The sequence below is a fragment of the Eretmochelys imbricata genome, chromosome 3 (genome assembly GCF_965152235.1).
Source record: "Eretmochelys imbricata isolate rEreImb1 chromosome 3, rEreImb1.hap1, whole genome shotgun sequence".
In the NCBI taxonomy this organism is placed as follows: Eukaryota; Metazoa; Chordata; order Testudines; family Cheloniidae; genus Eretmochelys; species Eretmochelys imbricata.
Genome location: NC_135574.1, coordinates 12,430,604 through 12,456,675, shown reverse-complemented (window position 1 = coordinate 12,456,675; position 26,072 = coordinate 12,430,604). Strand labels below are relative to the sequence as shown.

Genomic DNA, 26,072 nt, shown 5'->3' with positions numbered 1-26,072 from the left:
ATCGGCAGCAATATAAAACCTTAAGATGCGGCAAACCAAGACTGACTTCCTCTTTTAATGGATTAATAATGGCTGCAGCAAAGACTGAGGCAGCATGAGCTTCCTCAATCTGCCATACTAATGGGCAACAATCCAGAATTACAAGGACTATCTCTAAGAGTGAAAGAGTCCAGTTTAGTCTTCATTTTCTGATCACCACAATCCACTCACTCTTTGGCCTCTCCACTGAGGCTGCCAACGAGGATGACAATTGGTGCTGTGTGTGAGGGTGTTTTTCCATGGGTTGGTGATTGGGGCACCTGTCCGCTAGGAACTGAAATGAGAACACTCAACTCATTTCATAGAAGTAAGGGTAAGATTTTGTCATGGTTATTTTTAGTAAAAGTCACGGACGGTCGTGGGCAATAAACGAAAAGTCACGGGCGCTGTGACCTGTTCATGACTTTTATTAGCAATGACGGCGGAGAGAGGGCTGGAGAGGGTAGCGGGGAATGACAGCTGGGCCCCATGGTGGGGGACTGACAGCCACAGCCCCACTTCTATGGAGGAGGCGGGACAGCTCTGGCTTCAGCCTCGGCCGAAACCATGGGGCAGGGGCACACAGCAGCAGCTCTGGCTTAGGCCCCAGCCAAAGAGGTTGGGGGGTCACACACAGCCCCGGCTCCAGCTGAAGCTGCGGGTCAGGGATGCACAGCCCTGGCTCCACCCCCACCGCCGATAGCTGACACTGAAGTCACAGAGGTCCAGTAAAGTCACAGAATTCGTGACTTCCATGACTAAATCATATCCTCACATATAAGCCACTGAAAAGCCTTCATATAGTACTGTGATCTTTGGAAACTACTTACCCGATCGGAATTCAAACTGGCTAGAAGTTAAAGGCTTACTATTGCGTTACCAATCTCCTGAGCCATCCAGCTTCCCACTTCAAATCTTTCATCCAAAATGCCCCTTGAAACTTGGGCAATGAATATGAATGAAACATCTTTGTTTTGCTTATACAGTAATTTTCAATGTAAAGAACAACTCTTTAGAGGCATGCACTTCTCCTGCTGAGATCAATGAAAATCTCCCTTTGACTACAATGGAGTTTGGATCAGGCTTTAGGTATTTATAAGAAAGAACGATCAAAATAATGAAATTCAAGTTTTTTAAGCTAATTAAACAGCAAACCTGGTTTGATGCAGCACCAACACAATGCTAAGCCTTGATCCTGTGTAATGTGATCAATGTGAGTAGTCCCATTGACTTACTCACATTTACATGTGAGTAGTCCCATTGACTTCAAGGAGACAAGGCCCATATTTTAAGTTCATTGGAAAATGGTTGGGAGTAAATGAAAAAGTTCAGTAACTATGTTAATAAAGTTTCAATCATGTTTTTGACAAATATTTCAACTAAAAATGTTTCAATTAATAAGCTTACTTGTCTTCATTTTCAAGGCCCTTCATGGCCTATCCCCACCCTACCTATCATCTCTTATTCACTACTGAGATTACAACCTCTTATTCACAACCTCCACCTTCACTCCCCACTAATTAAATTTTCAAACAAGCACCTTCATTCTTTCTCCCATGCTGCCCTTATGTCTGGGAGTTGCTCCCATAAAGATCTGCTAAGCCACCTCATTATCCACCTTCAAATCTCTCCTCTAAACTTTCTTTTGCAACAACACCTGCAAAAAACCTAACAGCCACAGTCCGTTTGAGACCACTGTTTATCATGTTGGCCAATACTGTCCCATTGCTTCCTGGTACTTCCCCGACTCCACCTGTCTATTTATCCATCTGGTATGTCTTGATTTATACCTAGATTGTAAGCTCTTTGGGGCAGGGGCCATCTTTCAGTTGTACATAGGCGTACAGTGCCTACCACAATGGGATCCTGGTTCAAGACTCGTCTCCCAGATATTACCACAATGCAAATATAATTGATAATAATAATGAAAAGGTCATAAAAATGGAAAAACAAATGAAAAATGGATCCACCTTGAACTCTTTGAAACAAAAACAACTTTGTAATTTCAAAAGGTTCCACAACACTAGGAATTTAAAATACATGCCACTGGTTATTTATATGGTGGTACTGCCCAGAGGCCCAAGTCAAGGATCAGGGCCCAGTCCTGGTAGGTGCTGTACACATACATAATGAAAAGACAATCCCTGTCTCAAAGAACTGACAGTGCAAAAAAGGTCATTACTGTAGTTTGCATAGAATACCTCAGACTTAAAGATGCCATTGTCTGAGTTTGCCCCAGTATGACATTTACCTCCCCACACTGTGACATGAGCTCACCGTGCCACAACGTGGTGACGTTACGTCAAAACACAGTCATGACATGAGCCTGTGTCACAGTAGGTTAGCATTTCATAGGGCCAGACAGTGACTTCAGGACCCACAAGTGCTTCGAGAGCATTTCTTTTGGGACACAAGACGTCCTGGAGGAAAATAGCACCTTCCCACGTACACAAGGATACATAGCAACCCTAACAGCATAGTTACAGAGGTATGAATGAGAGTAGCCCCCAAATTCCTTCAGCACAGGAGGCTACAACCCTCTTCCCCCAGCTCCCAGCAGCGAAGGGGAATAATCTGCCTGTGAGCACCTTGTATTTTGAACTTCTGAACAGATCCTTTTTCAAAGGGCTGCATGGGAGTTAGTTAACAGGATTAACGTGCAAAGGTAGCAGTCAGCACCTTGGTTAACAGGATCATTGCATGTGTCCTCCATGCATTTGAAACATTGGATCCTGTGGGTTCTACTTATCGCCCATTATAATTATAATCGTTCCACATTAGGAGTCTTCTGCATTGTTTGTGCCACGCTCTAATTTCCAAACAAGTAAAGCACCGGGGCAGCTTAACCACCTTGTTCCCAACCTTATATTTTCTCATCCTTTGTGTCAGACAGTTTCATTCCCCGAAGACGAGAGCTTGCAGGATGCTGGTCAAATTCCGTGACCGATCAGACAAGGGGAGCGTAGAGAGCATCTGAGCTGAACATGAACAGTCCCCAGTGCTGGCTGAGGCAGATTCATTCAGCTGTTTGGCTTTTTTGAATAACAATATCTTCCCAGTTGTTGGGTCTTTTTTAAATTTCCATTGGGGCTGAGCAAAGGGCTGTGTGAATTTCGGAGCCTGCCTCTGAATGAGCTGGCATCTGATCTGTATTTACTGACGTTAATTTTGAATTTAATGCACCCCTGCCACTACCCAACAGTTTGCCCTAAAAAGCCTTTTAACTGGCACAAAGGGAGAGGGTCAAAAGTAAGTTGACCCCTGACAGAATGTACAATTATTAGAGAGAGGCGATACATGAGCAGCTGCTGGAACCCCACCGGTACAGCAAAGTGCTTCCAAAAGTCAGAATATGAATAATACACTCAAGGTCTTCCCCCAACTCTATGAGGGCCTGCTACTTTCTCCAGGAAGAATTATAGCCCTCCCTAGCAGCTGCAATAATTGTGTTCCTATTATCCTAGGGACCTCCCCCTGACCACCCCCTACAAGTGTCCATTGTCGAGACGGAGTCAAGTGATTATATGCTCTGGCTGATGCTGTTTGGGCCCAGCTGCCTAACTGCTGACACACGAGCACCAAGAGCGCAGACTCGCGTCTGCAAGACGGGACTCTAACATACCAGACCTTTTACATAAGTCAAGCAGGAACAAATGATGCTTTATCAGCCCTGCTGACGGGGCAGCCCCCTCTTCCTTTGAAGTGGCGGCTGCTTATAGGCCCTTACAGCTTTTCCTCCTTAGCACAAGCAAACATCCTCCTTTTGATATGCTACATGCTCATTATCTCTGCCCCATTTAATGATTTTTGATTGAAGGGTGGCAGCTCAGTTGCCAAGAGAATAGTTAAAGAGGCTCCACACAGTCAGGCCTACAAGAAAGGCTTTCCTTGTGCAGCAGCCTAAATTTGGAATTTCTTAACAGTGTGTTCTTGTTCTTAGCGGCAGATAAGGGCTGAGCGTGAAATTCTTAATTAAGCAGTAAATAGAGAGTAGGGTGTCAGCAGATGCAGCCAGTAGCCATGGCGACCAAGTCACATGAACAAGAGAACTGAGACTAAACATAGGCCTCAGGCTTGGACGTGAGTGACAGCTGAAGAATCCTACAAAACGTGTAAACTGGATTAATTAGTTGACTAATTATTTCATATAGTTAAATGTAACAAAAATAAAAACAGCTCCCAATGTTAAACAGCAGAGTGTTCCGAGGGCTAAAACCAAAAGCGCCATTCTCTCTGTTTCAATGTACAGATTCGTCTATTTTAAGGCTGGAAGGGACCACTGTGGCCATCTTGTAGATTGTATTAATGGTCTCCCAGTTATAATGTAAGTAAAGTGCTAGTTGCAGTCTAGTCAAATGTTCTCAGCATGGATTATAAATGTGAGATGGAGATGTTTTAATTCATTTGAATGCCAAATATGTGATTCTATCCCCCCGTATTAAAAAAACAATGTACTAAATGCAACACAATCAGAATGCAAACAAGACGAAAGGAGGAATAGAAATGTAACCATTCTGTTTGAGACTGCTGCGTGCTAAATGGTACATCATAGTTCACTACTGTTGACAACATTAGTCAGATCGATTTATTTAATGTCAATAACGTGCCAAGAAATACACCACAGGTTTCCAGCTTTCCCAGGCTTCCCAACTTCAAGGAAAATGTTATGCAGGGTATCCAAAGTGCCCAACTGTTGACATATTTGTACTGGAAATAATAGGTCCTCAGTGGAGAATTATCTTCAGATTTGCATGTAGCTGTATGTGTCTTTTCCCCCTCCTTACTGTTAGTAAATTGCAAAGAAATCAAGATTTTTTGCTCTGTGATACATGTGTAGCACAACCTTGGGTGAGTCACTTAACTTCTCTAGGTTTTACTGCAATCAAATCAGTGCAAATCAGAAGTAACTCAATAAAGCCAATGAAGTTGTACGAGTGTCAAAATGGTCTAGCTAAGTCAGATTCAGGCCCTCTGTGTTTTAGCTTCACTAAGGGTATGTCTACACTACCGTGAAGTACCTATCCGGGGAGTCAAGTGGGCTTCCATTGCCTGAGTTGAAGCCTGAACCACTGTGTTCTCTCTGCTGTTTTTAACCATATAGACCGGACAAACGGGACTGCAAGTACATACATCTATGGGAGCTCCAAGTTACACACCTGGTTGCAGTATAGATATAGCATATATGTGAAATGACAATGATAATAGCTGCCTCCCAAGGGCACTGTGAGGTCTAGTGACTTCCGGTACTGCCATTATTAATCATGGTCTTAATCATTACTTCTCCTTTCACAACCAGAATTTAGCACCAGAGTGACCGATTTGCTGGAGAAAAGGATAAAGGGGTGAAAGTCCCAGGTTTTGAAGAGGTTGTCAATGCCAAATTGCAATAAAGAACAGTCAGTAAATCACAATAAAGAACAGTCAATAGCCACAACATTTAGAAATTATCTCTAAAAAGTCAGCGTTTTCAAACCTATGGGCCTACAAAGCCACTGAGAGTTCACGATGTAAGGACCCACTCTTCATATTAGTAATCCTTAGTAAAAACAAAAAATAATACTCCCATGACTTTCAGTGGGTGCAGGATTGGACTCACAGCAAATATCTCCTAAGACATTTAAGGTGGGGGATTCAAGGGATTGATAATGGACTCCAAAAGTCTTTTTACCTCCAAAGCATCAGTTGCCAAGGCTCATACTGTACCTTCCTTTGTGGATAACTAAGAGATTAAGGCCCTGACCCTGAAAAGGCTTGGGCATGTGCATAACTTGTTATTTGAGTAGTCCTACTGACTTAAAGCTATGTCCATGCCTAAGACCTTGCAGATCAGAGCCTTTAATTGCAGATTGGCCGCTCCAGCACTGCTCGTTTGCACGTTACATATATTACTTACATTACACTTACCTAAATAGGTTAGTTTCCCCAACTTGCTGTTGAAAAACCAGTCACAGCCCTTGTTATGACTGTGTGAAGGAAGTGACTGGAGTGGCTGACCAGGCCTTGTCCCACAGAGCAGAATGACCTCAGCATAGGATGGGAGGTTCTCATGTTCCACCAGTAAGTAATTCCCAGCAACGAAGTTATCGAATGTAGCCGAGTACTAGATGGAGGGAAACATAATGAACATGCATTTTCTTGAAGTGTAATGCATTCTTTTGTGAATTGGCATCAGAAGCATAGAATGTTAAAGACTATGTATGAGAGGTGGGAAGTGGACGCTAAATCAATCCTCCTTACCACATTAAAACGAGGGTAGAAATTAGGGGCCATCAAGACCAAGCTTCAGTGGGTCTTAAGTGGTTCACAGATCTTGTTCTGGCCCTCTGCACTGGGGCGAACATTCACCAATAGTGCCCAGAATGCTCTTCCAGCTCAGAGCAATTTCATAAAGTTGCCGGTGTATGTGATCTGAAGACTATCTTGCGTTCTTTTGTGTGCACGCAGTACTTTTCCTCCTTTGTTTGCCCATCCAGAACAATGGGAGGGTTTCTCTTCCTTTGTTCCTTGATATAGTTTTGGTGAATGCTGTTCATCCATTACAAAAGCCATTTTATAAACAAACAAAACAAACAAAACACACAGCATTACCTGCAGTTGTTTGCTGACGAAAGGGTTACCAAAAGTCAGAGTGTAAGTCTCCTGGTCCAAGAGCAGAGCCATCCAACCATAGGGGTTTGATAAAGTATCAGAGACGTAATGGACTGTGGTTGTCTTATTATAACTATCAGTCACGGTTAAATTATAAGGAAAGTCTGGAGCCTCTTTTCTAGGAAAAAAATACATTAAATCTGTGTTCAAACCCTTCATTTAATAATATTATTACATTTTACTTTTTTTTATAGCGGCGCCTACAGGCCCCATCTGGGATGGGGGTGCAGGCTCTGCCCTGAGGAGTTCATACTGCAAATAGATGAGAAAGACAAAGGGTGGAGAGGAAACAGGTGAAGTGACTTGTCCAAGGTTCCACAGAACGTCTGTGGTAGAGCTAGGCCTGTTTGCTATCGGCTAGACCAGTGGTTCCCAAACTTGTTCCGCCACTTGTGCAGGGAAAGCCCCTGGTGGGCCGGGCTGGTTTGTTTACCTGCTGCGTCCACAGGTTCGGTTGATTGCGGCTCCCAGCGGCCGCGGTTCGCTGCTCCAGGACAATGGGAGCTGCTGGAAGCGGCGCGGGCCGAGGGACATCCTGGCTGCTGTTTCCAGCAGCTCCCATTGGCTGGAGCAGGGAACCGCGGCCACTGGGAGCCGCGATCGGCCGAACCTGTGGAAGAGGAAGGCAAACAAACTGGCCTGGCCCACCAGGGGCTTTCCCTGCACAAGCGACGGAACAAGTTTGGGAACCACTGTGCTAGACTATACTTTCCGAAGCAGGGAGAACTGGGTCTCTCACATCGTAGGTGCATGCCCTAACTGCTGATCTAGCACAGGTTGGGTCTCTCTCTCTCTCTTGCTTTGTCACACTCTCATGTTTTTTCATGAAAAATGTCTAAAGGACCAATCTGGAATGAAAAGAAGTTCCCAAAACTTCAACATTCTTCACAAGTCCTGTCTCAAGCCATACCCAAAGATTACTCAATTGATTAACAGGCCTTCTACACGGTCAGTTCCTAAAGCCAGAACAAGAATATATCTGAATTGTGTGAATCTGAATCGGACTTTACCTCAGATTTTTTCAGTTGTTAGGACCTGACCCAAAGCCCACTGAAGTTAGCGGGATTCTTTCAATTAACTTCATTGGATCCTCAGAAATATGGCCTGGAAACTAAGGGTTCTATTCCCAATTCTGTCACTTAACTTCTCTGTGCTTCAGTTACTCCATCTCTAAAATGCAGATAATACCTAATTCACAAAGCTGGCATGAAGCTTAATTTACTGGTGTTTCTACCACCCTTTGAGATCTTTGGATGGAAAGCACTACCGTCTAGAAGTGCAACACATTAGCATTACATGTCTTTCCACAATGTTAACTTCTCAGGGGGGAGCAAATATATGAATAATAATCTATAAAATGGCCATTAAACAATGGGAAGCATATGTCATTTAAGCTCACAAATTTCTTTTTCAGCTCCTGCACAAAGGAAGAGACTTGAAAGAGAGTGTGTGGATTGCATCATGGACAATTGTTTGGTTAGTCAACTCCTCGCAAAAAAGGTGATGATTTCACAGAACCATTTATCTGATCATCCAAAGAAAAACTCAAAAAACTACTTCTTCTCTAATTTCCCATTTCTCACTTATCTCCAGTCCAGTCCATCAAAAACTACTCAACAATGTACAGTAATAATGACAACATTCATGTGTGTGAGACACATTGTAGTTAAGATAGCTGAATTCCAGTACTAAAAAGAATAAAGTACAGCTGGAGTTACTAGATTCACCCATATTGGTTACCCCAAAGCTTTTAAACAGCTATCACCACAGGACAGCCCTCTCTTCCCCTTATTGTCCCCCAAACTGTAAGAACATAAGAGCGGCCATACTGGGTCAAACCAATGGTCCATCTAGCCCAATATCCTGTCTTCCAACAGTGCCAATGCCAGGTGCTTCAGAGGCAATGAACAGAACAGGCATCATTCAGTGATCCATCCCCTGCGATCTACTCCCAGCTTCTGGCAATCAGAGGCTAGGTATACCCAGAGCATGATGTTGCATCCCTGACCATCTTGACTAATAGCCATTGATGGACCTATCCTACATGAACTTATCTAATTCTTTTTTGAACCCTGTTATAGTTTTGGCCTTTACAATATCTCCTGGCAACGAGTTCCATAGATTGACTGTGCGTTGTGTAAAATGGTACTTCCTTTTGTTTGTTTTAAACCTGACACCTATTAATTTCATTGGGTGACCCCTGGTTCTTGTGTTATGTGAAGGAGTAAATAAGACCATAAGAATGGCCAGACTGGGTCAGACCAAAGGTCCATCTAGCCCAGTATCCTGTCTTCCGACAGTGGCCAATGCCAGGTGCCCCATAGGGAATGAACAGAACAGGGAATCATCAAGTGATCCATCCCCGTCGCCCATTCCCAGCTTCTGGTAAGCAGAGGCTGGAGACACCAACAGAGGCTAGGGTCGCCAATACAAATACAATATAAAAATAATACTTCTTTATTCACCTTCTCCACTCCAGTCACGATTTTATAGACGTCGATCGTATCCCTTCTTAGTCATCTATTTTCCAAGTTGAAAAGTCCGGGCCCTTTTAATCTCTCCTCAGATGGAAGCTGTTCTGCACCCCTCATCATTTTTGTTGCCCTTCTCTGACCCCTTTCCAGTTCTAATATCACTTTTTTGAGATTGGGGTGACCAGAAATGCAACAGTATTCAAGGTGTGGGTGTACCATGGATTTATATACTGACATTATGGTATTTTTTCTGTCTTATTATCTATCCCTTTCCTAATGGCTCTTAACAGTCTGCATCTGACAAAGTGGGTATTCACCCACGAAAGCTCATGCTCCAATACGTCTGTTAGTCTATAAGGTGCCACAGGCCTCTTTGCCGCTTTCATTATTATAGATGACTATGCAGATTTCTGGGAACTAGCCAAACTGTCAGACACTACTACAGTGATCATCACAGACCAAGTGTAACCCACACACCTTCTGGGTGTGGTGTTCTGTCCCATCTAGTGGCACCAAAACCACTTAGCAAGAGAGAGTTAAATGAGTCTGCTCTGCAGCCTTAGCTAACAGCTAGTTGGCTTTCAGCTCATGTGGTAGAGGCTCATGCATTAAGCTCCAGAAGTCCCAGGTTTGATCCCGCCTGCCAATGACCAGGGTCTGTCAGCGTTACAAGTGGGGGCTCATCGGGGATCTCAACTAGGAAGTCTCTGAAGCTCGGGACATGTTTCCTTAGCTAGGGGAAGTATATAACCCACACAGCTTCTGGCTGTGGTGTTCTGTTAGCCTTAGCTAACAGGCAGTTGGCTTTTAGCTCATGCGGTAGAGGCTCATGCACTAAGCTCCAGAGGTCCCAGGTTCAATCCTGCTGACGACCGGGGCCTGTCAGCATTACACAAGCAATGAAGCGTTTCAGCACAAGTGATATCTCAAACTGTGTAGTTTTAGAGAAGAGACCCCAGTTTACTTGCAGTGAATTTGTGTAGTTTACCCAGGAGTGGGAATTCAGTCATACCAGGCAGTCATATGGCAAAGCCTAATCAGCAGTTAGAATTGTTCAGACTCTATTAAAGAAACCTGTAAAGAGCAAAGAAAATGTTTCTTGATTGGAGAAACACTCCCACAGAAGGCTATAATAGCAGCCTGGTACGGTGTTTAATGTCAAGATGCACATATCCACTGGTGCCTACAGCCCCAGAATCACTGCAGCTGGCAGGAGTGGAAGGAGAAGTAAGCAAAAAGGAAGACACACACGTAAAGTCTAAGGCCTACTAAGTCCTCCCAGAACTACAAACGGAAGACCCTACCTCGACAAAATCATCCACTTGGAAGCAAGCTACATGTGTTGATCAGATAAATCCTTGTCCATATAAAGCAGCAGTGGACAGGCATACTTAATTGAAAGTGCAAATATATTAGCCCACTACAAATACAAAACATAACATGGACATGAAGGGAGCCACGATCAGCAGGACACAGGAGATACATATGCCAGCGAGCGACCGATAAATACTGGAACAGATTTTCAATACCATACCCCACCAGAAGAATCAAATGCAAGACAGTCTCTTGTCATCAGAAGAAAGACTTGCACTCATTCCAACATCAAACCACTTTCAAAATAAATACCAGATTTGTACCCACTGCCCCCTCAATATCTGACCGATGAAGGTTATCAGACTGTTTTTTTTCACAAGCTCCTTCTTAAAAAAACAAAACAAAACAAACAAAAAAAAACCTTTCAGTGTTCTCCACTGTTAGCCAGCTCCTAGCATAATGAATACTATAACAACACTTTACACTGCTTGAAGACAAGCTTAGCCTTGTACCCAAGCTGGGATTCTTGTACTTCCTGACCTCTTCCCTCCACCCTACCAAGTCAGTACTTTCTGGGAAGTTAGTTAACCCCTCTTGTTTCATCACATCTAGAATTAGTTTGTGTAGAAAGATGTTGCCCAAACAGCTTACATACTACAGAGAACCTAGCATGCTTGTGTGCACTGTAAAAATGACACAGCCTTCCATGCATTTTGGAAGAGTTTCATGATAGAATCACACAATTTCCATTAAAAGTCACTAGGAATTTTCCCTTTAATGGCAGTGGGAGAGGTGAGGCTAATTCCTTTGTAGTTCAAAGTATTATACACTATCCCAGCTCTGTATTGGCAAACAAAGGGTGTAGGAAGGGGAGACGGCACAACAAGCCTTCCCCGGTTGCGTCCTTGGGTAGGGACCTGGCATAATCCCTTTGGGGATACGTGACACTGCTCTCAGCCAGGAGAGTTTATCCAACATGGAGGGAAGCAGACAGAGCTTGCTTTCCAAGGGTGGAAAGCAAGGTTTTACAGAACACTCAGCAGCAGGATAGTGGGTGGAGGGGAGTATGGAGAATAAATCAATAGAAACTGACTGGAAGGAGCTTAGAAGGGTTAAATGGGTGGTTCACTACTAATAAACCTCCCTTTGTAGGCATCAGATGGGCCAAGGTATTCACACTAATTAAGCAAGCAACTGACAACCACTATGGTACTGTCAGGTTGTGAGCACTTTCACACCTGCTCAGGTATGGAGGAAAACCTTCATACAAGGATGTGCTGGCTGCCACTTCCAGCAGCCCCCATTTGCCGGGGACGGTGAACCACGGCCAGTGGGAGCTGCGATTGGCCAAACCTGTGGGCACTGCAGGTAAACAAACCGTCCCAGCCGCCAGCGGATTTCCCTGACGGGCCACTTGCCAAAGGTTGCCAATCCCTGTGCTACAGTGATGGAAAACCACAGCAAGTGAGAGGAGATTCAGGGCCACAATTCCCAGCTTCAGTGCAACATGTCACTTTTGTTTTTCTATTTTCACAGTATCTCTGCATTATATTGAAGCCCCACAGGCAACTGTGTGTTTGAGGCAGTTTTTCTATGGGAGCCAATAGGTGTAAAAGTGGACAGAAAATTCAGTCTGCGCAAACCAGTCTGGATACAATCTGTCAGTCACACGGTTTTGCACTGCTGCCCATCACCGTAGTAGGAGAGTGCCTTCCGTGTATCATCAGTTAACAATGGAAAAGTTCCTAGTTCTCTTTATGGAGTCACTGGCATTTCTCCCGTTTTGGCCTAAAAACTCCATTTGGGATAAGGTTTGGGTTTTTTTTATTTTTTCTCTTTAGGTTTTATTCATTTACTCTATGTTTTAGGTTGATTGGTTTTAGGGGCTTGAGGGTTGTTTTTCTTTTTGGTTGTTCAGAGTTTTTTGGGTGGAAGGGGTGTGTGTGTCATTTCTGTGGAGGTAAGGCCTTTCCAAACAGGAAGGTTTTGCAATGCTTCCTGAGGACAGTCAGACTCCATGTTCCCTGAATAGCCTCTGGAAGTTTGTTCCACAGCTGGATCCCCTCAACTGGGAATGTTTTTTCCCCAACTCTCCCACACTTTGTCCTGCTCTTCATTCAGATATTACCCCACCCACATGTACCTTAACCCAGCATCAGCACCAAAAAAATCAAACCAGGTTTTGGGAGGGTTGAAAAAGCTCTGCCACTTTATGAAAGAGTTAGTTCGTCCAAGTTAACCCTGACTTTGATACCACATTCCCTTCAAAAGGATGTTTCTGTGCTTGTTTCTCATATTCTTGCCAAACTAACTCCAAAATGGGATTAGACGGCTAATGGAATTTACCAGCCACAATTAGCACCATTTTCATTTGCCCTAAATAGCCAACAATTTCACTGTGCCCTAAATAGCCACCAATCTACCTCTCTTTAATGTTAATGAAGCAGAGGAGCACAGGCTCGAGTATTTCTAATTCAAAGGAGCCAAGGGAGCCTGCATGGATCATTAACATGAGAGAGCTTCATTACCAAAAGAAAGAGCCTTTCCCTGAACTTCCCCTGGCTTTATTTGAAAGAAACCAGGAGGCAGTGGTCTTAATGCAAAATTAACCCCTGCTTTAAACAGTTGGAAGCTTTTACAAACTGTATCAGAAAAAAATGGATGACTCATTGACAGTGCTGTATTTTTATATTGAAGTGGAGTAATTCAATTAAGGAGTAATTTGCTTTAGAAATATGGCATAGTTACGAGACAGAACTTTACAATCTGAATCACAATTTACCATTGCGGCTGTATAAACTGTTATGTAATTTAGCTCAAGTGTACTGTGTAGAGCTGTTGAACATAGATGGCCCACAAAGGATTTGCTGAACCAATCAACAGCACCAAGGAGAACAAATATTAACTCTCCTGTTTATGTTTACCATTAGCTTTCTTATCCTAAGGCTCCATATCTCTGCGTATGGTGGCAGGCGCTGTGTTTATCTCTAAACGCATTCTGTTTGGTACATTTGTGAAATAACCCATTATGATTATCCATCTCCTTAAAACAGGAAATCAAATAGCAGCTCACTTCAAATGGGGCTGCAAACATTTGTGTTAATACTCTAATTTACTGTTGTACAAATGGAGGTTAAATGCAAACTCTGATTCCAGCAAACTCTTATAGTTTAGGTGGTGGACCCAAGAACACTTTTTTTCTTTAATTGTGGAGGTTCAAACTCTTTAGATATTGTCACTAAATCTGTGTACTCAAGTCCAAAGACTGCGAATGTGATTCTTATCTCCCTTGCATGATGTAACTCCTATCTTCTGTGGATATTCTCCTAATTTACACTGGTAAAAGTATGAGAAGAATCCGGCCTTTTGTGCGTGGTTTTCAGAGATGCTGAGCAGCCATTACGGGAAATACAGTTCTGAAAATCAGACACAAGGTGTTTCAAGTTGGGCATCCAGAAACCGAGGTAAAAATTTGGAAGCATGCATTTTGGGACTGCCATAATTTACCTCACATCTGTACTGCCATTGTCCATGAACATTACGCTAAAAATCAATTCAAACTTAGGACCAATCAATTATGTAAGAAATACAGTGTAGCAAGACGGACACAGGTAGGAAATTCAAACAAGTAGGCTTGTTAATTGAACAGCCAGCGTCCAGCTGTTAAATGCTCACCAGCTTAACCGTGACCCCTCAAGGCCAATTTAAGCTAACAGAACAGTGTGTGTAAGTGTAGGAAAGGAGTCTGTATGTGTGAATAAGTGTGTGTAACTACAAAAAGAAAAGGAGTACTTGTGGCACCTTAGAGACTAACCAATTTATTTGAGCATGAGCTTTCGTGAGCTACAGCTCACTTCATCGGATGCATACCTTGGAAACTGCAGAAGACAATATATACACACAGAGACCATGAAACAATACCTCCTCCCACCCCACTGTCCTGCTGGTAATAGCTTATCTAAAGTGATCATCAAGTTGGGCCATTTCCAGCACAAATCCAGGTTTTCTCACCCTCCGCCCCCCGCCACCCCCCACAAACTCACTCTCCTGCTGGTAATAGCCCATCCAAAGTGACCACTCCCTTCACAATGTGTATGATAACCAAGGTGGGCCATTTCCTGCACAAACCCAGGTTCTCTCACTCCCTCACCCCCCTCCAAAAACCACACACACAAACTCACTCTCCTGCTGGTAATAGCTTATCCAAAGTGACCACTCTCCCTACAATGTGCATGATAATCAAGGTGGGCCATTTCCAGCACAAATCCAGGTTTTCTCACCCCCCCACCCCCATACACACACAAACTCACTCTCCTGCTGGCAATAGCTTATCTAAAGTAATCATCAAGTTGGGCCATTTCCAGCACAAATCCAGGTTTTCTCACCCTCCGCCCCCCCCCTCCCCCCCCCCCCCCACAAACTCACTCTCCTGCTGGTAACCTGGATTTGTGCTGGAAATGGCCCACCTTGATTATCATGCACATTGTAGGGAGAGTGGTCACTTTGGATAAGCTATTACCAGCAGGAGAGTGAGTTTGTGTGTGTGGTTTTTGGAGGGGGGTGAGGGAGTGAGAGAACCTGGATTTGTGCAGGAAATGGCCCACCTTGATTATCATACACATTGTGAAGAGAGTGGTCACTTTGGATGGGCTATTACTAGCAGGAGAGTGAGTTTGTGGGGGGTGGGGGGGGCGGAGGGTGAGAAAACCTGGATTTGTGCTGGAAATGGCCCAACTTGATGATCACTTTAGATAAGCTATTACCAGCAGGACAGTGGGGTGGGAGGAGGTATTGTTTCATGGTCTCTGTGTGTATATAATGTCTTCTGCAGTTTCCACAGTATGCATCCGATGAAGTGAGCTGTAGCTCATGAAAGCTCATGCTCAAATAAATTGGTTAGTCTCTAAGGTGCCACAAGTACTCCTTTTCTTTTTGTGAATAAAGACTAACACGGCTGTTACTCTGAAACCTGTGTGTATTTAGTGAAGATGTGTGTACAGAGGGCAACAGTGCATGTGTGTAGTGAGTGAAAAAGTGTGGCTTTGCATGTGTTAGACGCGGGAATTGGTTCACACATAGGCACCAAGATAAGTAAAGCTCAAAGGAGAAGCAAAACTAGAGTAATCATTTGAACTCTTCTCTTGAAGTCATAAAAGTACAGGGTACACGATTCCTTTCACACTGGAGAGGATATTAGACCAGATTTAGGAATTAAGGTAATAAAAAAGTGAGCTAATCTTTTCATCTCCAGCAAAATAAAAGAGTGAAGCAATAAAAGGCTCAGCTGCAAGGCTGGAGCAGGGCAAAAATCCTGGCTTTCAAAATTCCGCAGTGGAGGCAGATGAAAATGAGTGAGTTGCAAAGTTACTCCTGGACTGTATAAAGTTTACTCAGTGTTTTTAGAATTCCTTGGGATGGAAGGTGCTGTGTAATGGAGATTATTCTTATGCTTTCCTCTTGTAAAAATCATGCATGAGGAGAAGAAACTTTTAAAGTCACTTAATCACATTATGACAATTTTTTAATGAGAATTTATTTTAATATTAATAGGGACTCACATTTCCAAGATAATATGGTTAGCAGTGGCATTTTGAGCGACCATATCTAGCCTGCAGCCACTCAACACTGCATCACGGCATACGCTGTTCTTCACAGCACTCAATAACTTTCTTGCATATAGATTTACAAAGACTTTTATAAGCTTCAATTATATTTTTACAAGATGTAAAGAGCCCTTCCAGGGCAGTTTAACTGACACATTAGTTTAAATTTCAACTGGATGTGATAGAACACGCTTTTTTTGAGATATGTCCAGATCCATATTTCCCTCAAAGTTCTTGGGGTTTTATTTAGGTTCAGATGGAACTGATACAAATAGTAGACAGAATAATTTCTAACAAAAAATAATGATTTTTTTGACAAAATAGAAATGTTTTTGCAAAAATGTCTGGGGGCGGGTATTTGGGGGAGTATTTTTCAATTGGGTTTCAATCAAAAAACTGAAAACCAAAAAAATGAAAGATTTTGGGGATTTTCAGAAGCCAAAATTGGATTTTCTTTAAAATACTGTCAAACTCCCTACATATTCTGAAAGAAAAGGCCCTTTTTTCCCCCATTTTTCATGGCAGTGGGGGGAGGGGGAGGGAATTAATTCTTTACTAGTTCTATATTAAGGGCTCAAGTTTGGCTGACAGTAGAAACAGCAGGCAGCTGTGAATCTGAGATCCTGATCCCAACCTCCCTAAAGTGACTCCCTGGAATGGATTCATTTATATACACAATCAAAAAGGCTCATTTTCAGGGAGTGCTGAATTCATCTGTCTCTTCCCTCCTTAATATCTCCTGCCAAGTAACATCACGACAAGGAAACATGGTGCATTTGGGTTAACATCAACATGACACAAAAGCAAAAAACACAGAACCAAGATTCAGACAAACAGGACCAAATTCTGATCTTTTACACCAGGGTAAATCTGAAGCAACTCCATGTCAGTCACTGCATTTATTGCCGTGCAACTGACCATCTGTTCCGTTCTCTTTAAACAAAAATGCACAGTACTTCCAACACTATGGAATCAGAGTGAGATTCTGATGGCCGGACTCTAGATCGTTTTGTTAGCCCCAGAAAACTTCTGACTGCATAAGAAGAGAAGGATAGCCTTGTGGCTCCGGAACTTGACTAAGATTCGGGTGATCTGGGTTTGAGTATTAACATTTGCCATCAGGGTCTTTCCCCGATTTAAGATACAATCCACTCTGACAGCATTAACAGATAAGATGGAAACCTTGCCTCCTGCATTACATGGCTCTGAGGAAGCACCAGTGGTCCTATGATTATAGATGGGAAATTCCACCAGCTATAAGGTCATCTGCATCATGCCCAGAGAGGCTATGCAGAATTATTCCCTACAGTACATGTTTTGTGCTATGCCCAGTCCAGTTTTAAATTATTCAAATGATGGTACTTTCTTTCACCATTCTCCTGGGAGATTATCCAAGACCAATGGACTTCATTGTGAGGAAATCTTCCCCGCTGCCCAGTTTTCCTTTCTCAACTTCTTTCCATTTTTCCTAGTTACACACCCTGGCACCAATCATAGACCATTCCCTCGTTCTTGTTTACAACCTTCAATACCTCTGGATGAAATCCACCTTCCCCCAAGACATCTTCCAGTTGTGCTGTAAAAATGTACTTTATTGTATCATTCTCTGTAGCCCCTTATTTACTTGCCTCCACATTTCCCTGATGAGTCCATTTGTAGGGCACTGCCCCTGTCCATGAAGCCTCTTTGCCCTATACTCTATTTGAATGCACATTATGTGGGCTGATGTTCCGGGCTGCAAGCTGATGTTCTTTCAACTTAACATGAAGGTGATTTGGCTGGTGGCGCACACACGGGAGAGTGAGATCTAGAAATAGCATAGAGAAGATTCTCTTGATCTCCATGGAGGAGGGTTACTCAGTTCAGAAAACATTCCACTGGGGGACAGGCTAGCAGCTGGCCTTGGGAAGTAGTGCTGCCAAGTATCTTTGGCATCAGCTGACTCCCTGCTCTTGGAAAGAATGGAAAGAGGAAGGAGGCTAGCCTGAAAGGAAAGGAAAGAGCCAAAGGCCCCTGCTGCGACTAGTTAAAAGTATTAAGCCATCTACCTGCAGTGAAGGGCAACGCTGAATGCCAGATTCAAACTATCCCAAAATTCATAAGTGCTGGGATCTAAGGTTCTAATTCATTGTTAGTTCTGCTCACCCCCCAAGACCCATTGGCACTGTGAACTGGAAGGAACAAGAGGGATCTGAATATTTGTTAGAGAAGTGCACCACCATCTTTTATGCATTATCATCATTTATATTCTGGGGTGCCCAGGTGCCCCAATCAAAACTGGGGCATCACTGAGCTAGGGACTGTATGTATATAGAATAAGAGAGAGCCTCTGCCCCAAGAGCTTGCAATCTAAACAGGCAAGACAAATAGACAAGACAATCTAAATAGACAACACAAGTTACTTCTTCTCCCAAAGAGTGGGAGGGGAAGTAACTTGCCCAACGCCACATGGCAGAGCCAGGAATAGGGCATAGATCTCCTTACTCCCGGTTTAGTGCCTGGTCCACTTAACCGCACAACTCCGTAATCCCACTGATTACAGACTTTTGGTTTAGTGGAAGTGCGTATTTGCATGGGAAGTTTCTATGTAGCTGAAGGCTACAGGAAATGTCCCCCAGCCCTGCAATTATACAGCAACTTGTTTTTTTTTCCTATTTGGAAATGTTTTTCCTTCTTCTAAAACATGAATAATACGAAGGCTCTGAATTATTTACATCCATCTGACAGCGCTCTTCAGCACTGCTGCCAGTGTGCAACGAACTTGAAACAGCAAAATCGGAAAATGGTACAGATTTGTACACTAAACATAAAATGAAATGATGGGGGGCTTGGGGAGGGGGGAAATCAAAAAGCTGGAGTGATTTTTTTTTCATGTGTTAAAACACTCTTCTTAAGAGAGAGCAATTCTAATGTATCCTTCCTCTATGAGCAGTAGTGGTAATGTTTGGCTACGCAACATTTCTCCTTTAGCTGCCAGCAACTCAAATGCAGTAGCCAGCCCAGCTCACATAAGCAGCGGTAGCAACAAGAGGTGAACTGGAATAGCACATCGCAGCTGTATGGCCGTCAAAGCGGAAGCGAGATATTTGCCTCTTCCTGAGCATTGTAGGAAGAGCCTGACACATAGCAGTTCGGGTAGGAAACTGAACTTTCTGAGCCTGACGGTCATTTACCCTCAGGTTACATCTACACTGGAGTGGAGGTGTAATCCCCGGCTCGGGGAGATGTACCCCTCGCTAGTTTGCATTGAGCTAGCTCTCTAACGTCGCAGTGCAGCCAGGGCTCCACAGGCAGCGGAAGGGCCTCGCCGCCTAAAGATTCCTCTCTGGACCCTAGGTACCTACTCGGGGTCGCTAACCCGCCCTGCTGCCTCTGCAGCTGCAGTGACATTGCTATTTTTAGCATGCTAGCTTGATCAGAGCTAGTAGGTGTATGTCTAGGCAAGCTGGAAATCACATCTCCAGCACAGACAGACCCTAAGGCCTTTGGCCACCGGCACACTGTAAAGGGGCCCAAACAGGTGTTTACACTACTACTCACCACCACAATATATTTTCCTCTATATAGAGCAAATGGGAGGCAGAACTAAAATGACAGGGGTACTCAGGGTTTTTTCAATCACATGACCCTTCTTCACCTCATGTCATGTGACTGAGCCTAGGAAATATAAGGACCTGTGTCTCATTTACATTTCTGGTAAATCTAGACAGCCAATGAAGATGCAATTGTAGCATGTGTGAGTATACCCATCCTAGCTTTAATATAGCCAGTGTGGGAAACAACAGTAGTGACCGTGTGGCGGCAGGGGCTTCAGTACAGGCTAGCCGATCCCGTACGAGCCCGCTGGGGACCCTGGGTATGTAGTCGGGTTGTTAGCCCACACTGAAGTCTGTCCTGCCACGTCTTCACTACTAGAGAGACCCATGCTAGCTAGATTAAAGCTAGCATGGCTATGCCTAACCTTGCTACAATCATACCTTCACTTGCAGTGCAAAAAGAAAGAAGCAGGCTGGCAAGGAGAAGAGTATAATAGAATAGGGAGGGTAAATTCTGCACCTTAATCTGGATGGTGATTCTCAAGGAGAGAGACAACACATCATCTATTTTAGGTACTTACGTGGCCTCCATCACCATAATATCCGAGCACCTCTCAATCTTTAATGCATTTATCCTCGACACACCCCTATAAGGTATTATCCCCATTTTATAGATGGAGAATTGAGGCACAGAAAGGCTATGGCCCAGATTTTTAAAGGTATTTAGGTGTTGCAATGCTCAGCAACTGATTTAGGAGCCTAAATCTCATTTTCAAAAGGCATTTAGGCAGTTAGGAATCAAAATCCCATTGAGAGTCAATGGGATTTAAACTTCTGGGTCATTAAAAATCTGAACCTAAGTGACTTGCGCAGGGTCACACTGGAAATCTGTGGAGGAGCAGAGAATTTAAGCAGGTCTCCAGTCCTAGGAAGTGCCCTAACCATTGAACCATCCTGTCCTCTAATTTATTTAGAATTTCTAAAGGCTTTTGGATTAAGTGCCTCATGAGATGCTATTGGGAACCTTTATATCTGAAGGCTGAGACGTCCTGTTACAAAATAAAAAGTGGTATTCTCAATCAGGGATCTGAATGTGCTTTCCAAAAGATAATTTATTACCTGAGCTGCTCATGGAAAAAAAAAGGAATGTTTGTTGTTTTTGTCAAAAAAAAAATCTTTAAAACATTTTTTTTAAACAAATTGTGGGTTTTTTGTGAAAATTTTCATTTTGTTGAGAAGCCATTTTTCATCCAAGAAATAAAAAATGTGGAGAAAAGATCTTCGTCCAGCTCTATCAATTATCATAATCCCCTTTTTTTCGATGGGGGCATAAGTGGCATAGAAAGTAGTTGGTTTGCCCAATGTTAGTGGCAGTGGTCACTACAAAACCCAGGTCTCCTGACTCGGAATCCTCTGCTGCAACCACTAGACCACAGTGCAGTCAGCGGGAGTCGTGTCCTGAGCAGGTGTAAAGATTTGGCCCAGGAAGAACAACATAATCAACTGAAATCATAGAGTTAGAATGTAATTCCCCAGAATAGTGGGGTTAGTTTGGCTACTCTTGTGAAAAGTGCCATGGACTCTTCAGTGATGAGTGGTGAGGACTGGGATTGGACATGTGCAGAACCACCGTGCTGGGGAATCAGTATAGTGTTGATTTAAAGGGTAGAGTGCCAGCTGCTACATTAACAACAGGCAACAGCCAGGTCTCTTATCTACCTAGACTATGTATCCTTACCCTACATTCATCATTGTAGTATCTGAGTGCCTTACAAACTCTAAGGGCTTGTGTGCCTTGGATCTGGAGGCGCCATTTCCAGTTCGGGTAGACATACCCACGCTAGCATGCTAATCATAGAAGTGTAGCCGTGGCAGCACGAGTGGCAGATAGGCTAGGTGCCCAAGTACGCACCTAGGGTTTCAGATGGGATCGTACTTGGGGCACCTACTCTGTCTCACTGCAGCTACACTGCTGTGGCTACTCGGCTGTTTTTCGCAAGTTAGCTCAATCAGAACTTAGTGCAGGGACAGCCACCTGAGCTGGAAATTACACCTGCAGTTCCAGCATAGACCTACTCAAAGAGTTAACACATTAACTGAATTCTACGCACCCCACAGTCAGTAGGCTTTTGTCTTAGGTTTGTCTATGGGGTCCAGGTCAGGGAAATGGGTTTTACATTTCTGTCTGGAGGTGGTGGGACTCTAAGCTCTGCCAGGAGTGAAGCCACAAGGGATTTACCAAGAAAACTCTGTTTCCCACGAACACCCTTGAGGATGGTATATGCTTTATTCCAGTGGCTTATTCCCTTGCTGTAACAGGAATTCATAATCATGCAGAGTGAGGAAAGACCCAGTGGTGAGCTGGAGCCGGTTCGCACCGGTTCGCTAGAAACGGTTGTTAAATTTAGAAGCCCTTTTAGAACTGGTTGTTCCGTGAGGGACAACCGGTTCTAAAAGGGCTTCTAAATTTAACCGGCCCAAAGTGGCGCCTTAGGCACCAACTCTACGGTCAGGGGACAGGGGTGGATGGGGCAGGGGTCGGGGGGGGGGGCAGCATCAAGGAACGTGGGGGGGTTAGATAGGGCAGGAGTCCCGGGGGGGCGGGGGTGGGCAACGACCCCCTCATGGGGTGAGGAGGAACCAGTTGTTAAGATTTTGGCAGCTCATCACTGGAAAGACCCGCAGGGAGCTAGGACCAGTCCCAGAAATAGCTTTGAAGATGAGAACTACAAACTCTGTTCTCAATGCGGAGCATAGGAGCTGCTGTGAGATTAGCTGGCCATTGTTGCTGAGTAAGGGGACTGAGTACTGACCTAGCCTAACCCTGTTTAGCTAGTGAGGTCTGATGGGAATCCCCATGCAAGGTGCTTTAGCACCTCATGGCAAGAGAAGGAAAGTTTATACAACAGGGTTGCCTGCCTTAGCAGGGGACTTGATTTGATGACACAGAAGGCACCTTCCAGTCCTATGTTTCTATGAAGCAGGGACATGAAAGGTTACATAAATCCTAATGGTGTCAGCAAGAAAGACACAACAGAAATAGAATTCCAGAAATTAATCTATTGTAAAGGGTTTTTTTTTTGTTAATTAAATAAATCAGCGTACTTAATCCTGCATCATGGCAGGGGGTCAGACTACATGACCCTTGCGGTCCCTTCTAAGCCTGTGATTCTAATACCCCGTAGAAACAGCAGGCTGCTGATCCAATGGTAGCTCAGCCTGTGTGACCATGAAATGCTGGCTCCAATATTAATAGTATTATATGAATCTGAAAGTTCTTTAAATCAACATGGAAAATGAATTAGATGGAACTGAAGTAAGTTTGCCAGGGATAGGTATAATCAGCCATTACCTTCAGAACAATCCACACTTGGGGAGCTCTTCAGGGAAAAAATTGTAAGAACATTCTCCTTGGTTTGAATCTAATGTAATTCAAACTTTTTTCTTTAATCCTCCATTACTTGTGATTGTCTTTATTGTCTAAAAATATCTGGTGGAGGCCAGAAATCTGGGTTCAATTCCCATTTCTGCCATAAACTCTATGACCTTGGGCAAATCATTTAGGCCAAAAGTGTCCACTAGTTTTGGCTACCTCAGTTTCAAGGCCCATCTTGAGATGCACAGAGGCCTCATTCTCATTTACCTTAAGACCCGTTTACACCACTCTGACAGTGTGGAGGACTGTACAAGTGGTGGAAGTTACAACTACATCCACTTTAAGGCCCCTCTGCACTGCCAGAGTTATGGGAAGGGACTGCAGAATAAATGAGAATCAGGTTTTTAATGTCCAACCTTGCCCTTGGACAAGCTCAGCTTTTACAGCTACAGAAACCAAAATAATAAGGGTAAGTGATTTGCCTAGGACCAGAGAGAGAGGCCGTGGAAGAGCTGGGATTAATCTGAGTCTTCCTTAGTTCCAGAACTGTGCCCAGACCTGATACCTCTTCCCAATATGGAACATAAAAGCCCAGGCCAGACCTGAGCTTGCAAAGATGTAATTGCTACTTACAAACCAATAGACATACGGTGAAAAATAACGTCCCTTCCACAAACACTCCCCCTGGCAGCATGACTGAAGTTAGCACTGGCCACGCAGGAAGCTGAAAGTGTGTCCATAGAAGCAAGGAGGTGACTTCCTTCCTGTCCTGTGAGGGAGCCATCCAGATCTTCGAGGATGGCCGAATGGGGAAATGGGAATGACGCCTGGTTGGGTGAATTCAGGAATGCCAACCGTTCAGCTCTCACTGTAAATCCACCTGGGGAAACAAGCAACCATTCAGAAATGCAACGTCACACCTCTGTCTGACTGGGGGTGCAGGGGCACTACCTACTCCCCTTCCCCCCCGCACCACCCCCACCCGGTGAACAAGGGGTTAACCTCAACTGAGTTTCCTGTCAGAGAAATGGCTGCTTGGGACAGAAAGGGGAGCCTGCAGGCCTCCACACCCTGGGTCTGCGGTGTGGCTGGTCACATACCTCACATGTTATTGGTTCTACCTACTGACTGGATAATGAAATATTTTAAACAGAAGAATCATAACCAGATGGGAAGCATGGCCATAGGAATGGCCTTACTGCATAGACCCAAGATCCACCTAGTCCAGTATCCTACCTCTAACAGGTCTTTTGATTCGAGCACTGGATTCAGATGCAGCAGTAACAGTAGGTTGGCCCCAAACTAACATAATCAAATAGGCTCATAACTACATACACACACACACACCCCTGGCCCAGGACCCAAAGCAAACAAAACATAGCACTTTTGTTCACTAGTCACTGTTTGTTAATATAGGACCTTCCTTTTGCACAGCTGAAGTTGTTTTGGGGGCAGATTTTGCCCTCCTGGTGCCATCTGATCTCCATTGCTGAAGTATTTTTCACCATTTTTATAGGAAAGTGTATGGTTTTATATAGTTTATAATTACACATACACACATATTTAACAGTTAATTGCAGTTGGAACTTTCTTCAAAGAGCCTTTGGGTAGCTCCTGAAAACTCAATATAATTCTTCGTTTACATACATTATCTCAGGCAAATTCACCTAAGATTTAGGGTGGCCTGAGGTACAACCTTGTTGGAATTCTATGAGGATGGGTTGCAGTGATTAAAGAATATGCCACTATGTTGAAGTATTACCCCCCCGAAAAAGGAATATTAACAAATTAATGTGTTAATCGCTATCCTTACATCCCAATGGGGCTTCTGAATAATTGTCCCAAACTCAGAGAAATAGGAAAATTAAATCATGGTTGGGAAAAAAACCACCTTCATCTGAAATCTATGCAGCATTCATGTCTGTCAGTTTAACAGCCCAGCTCTTCCAGGTAGAGAATCCATGAGCAGCATCTGCACCCAGAGCCCCAGACAGGGGTGAGTGCACTGCAGTAAGGGGCTGGCAAGGCAGCAAAAAGGCTGTAAGGAGATACCCATGCGTCAGCCCACCAGTGATATCAGAACACCGAGGACTACTTTCAAAAGCACCCTAATGAACACATATGTGTCCAAGGGATGGAGTTATAATGCTCCCTCCTAAAATTATGGCCCAGAGCTGGCCCAGGTTACCAGAGCCGCATAAGATAGGTGTTGATTTGCAGGACAGCTACATTAAGTTTTTCTATGACCCTCCTTCCCACAGCATCTGAGCACCTCAAAATTTTTAATGGGTTTATCCTCCCAACACCACTCCGAGACAGGGAAGTGCTATTACCCTATTTTATAGAGGGGAAACTGAGGTACAAAGAGACTAGGTAACTTGTCCAAAGTCATACAGGAAGTCTGTGGAAATTCAATGAATTGAACCCGGATCTCGTGAGTCCCAAGGCAGTGCCCTAATCAGTGGATCATCCTTCCTCTGGGATACAGGTAGCAAACTCTAGCGATGCCTCTCGGTGAAAGAAACAAAATCACAAGGGCAACACCAATCTTTACAGAACTCCAGGATTTTTCAGACTCTGCTATGTCAGAGCATCATTGTAAATGTAACTTACCCTGGCCTTGGTAACAGCCAGAACAGGTGCTGATTGCAGTGCAAGTGCTAATATCGAAGTTCATGAAAGATGTACTGGAAACCAACAGTTCATGCCTTTGGGGAGTTTTCAGCCCTGCTGACATACAGCTACTGTCCTGCAAGATGAAAGTAAAGAGCACAGCCGAACACATCAGCATTTGTGTCTCCCGAGTGAAATAAGCCCAGGGTCCAGATCCTCAGCTGCTGCAAATTGATGTAGCTCCTTTGAAGTCCACAAAGCTGGGACCAATTTACATCATCTGAGGACCTGGTCCAGGCTGTCCAATATATTCACAACAAAACTTGGAAGCACACAAAGGATGGAAAATCAGAAAGCAAATAAATATGGAGAAAGAAGAAAAGATAAGGGTGAAAAAAACAAAAATAAAAAAACTTAGGCAAAGAGGCAAAAAACACGACCAGAAAGAGAAAATGGACAGAAACAAAATGACAGTAGCTCTTCCAGGACA

The 26,072-nt window shown here is 43.9% G+C and overlaps 1 protein-coding gene across 1 annotated transcript in view; it reads right to left on the bottom strand.

Moving 5' to 3' along the window:
- PKHD1 (PKHD1 ciliary IPT domain containing fibrocystin/polyductin) overlaps nucleotides 1-26,072 on the bottom strand; it is a 370,485-nt gene that overhangs the window by 136,042 nt on the left and 208,371 nt on the right. Inside the window, exons 45-48 of the mRNA XM_077811517.1 lie at nucleotides 25,583-25,718; nucleotides 23,603-23,849; nucleotides 6,607-6,784; nucleotides 5,923-6,118 (exon numbers count right to left, since the gene is read on the bottom strand). Of these exons, the coding sequence (XP_077667643.1) occupies nucleotides 5,923-6,118; nucleotides 6,607-6,784; nucleotides 23,603-23,849; nucleotides 25,583-25,718 (757 nt within the window). The remainder of the gene's footprint in view (nucleotides 1-5,922; nucleotides 6,119-6,606; nucleotides 6,785-23,602; nucleotides 23,850-25,582; nucleotides 25,719-26,072) is intronic.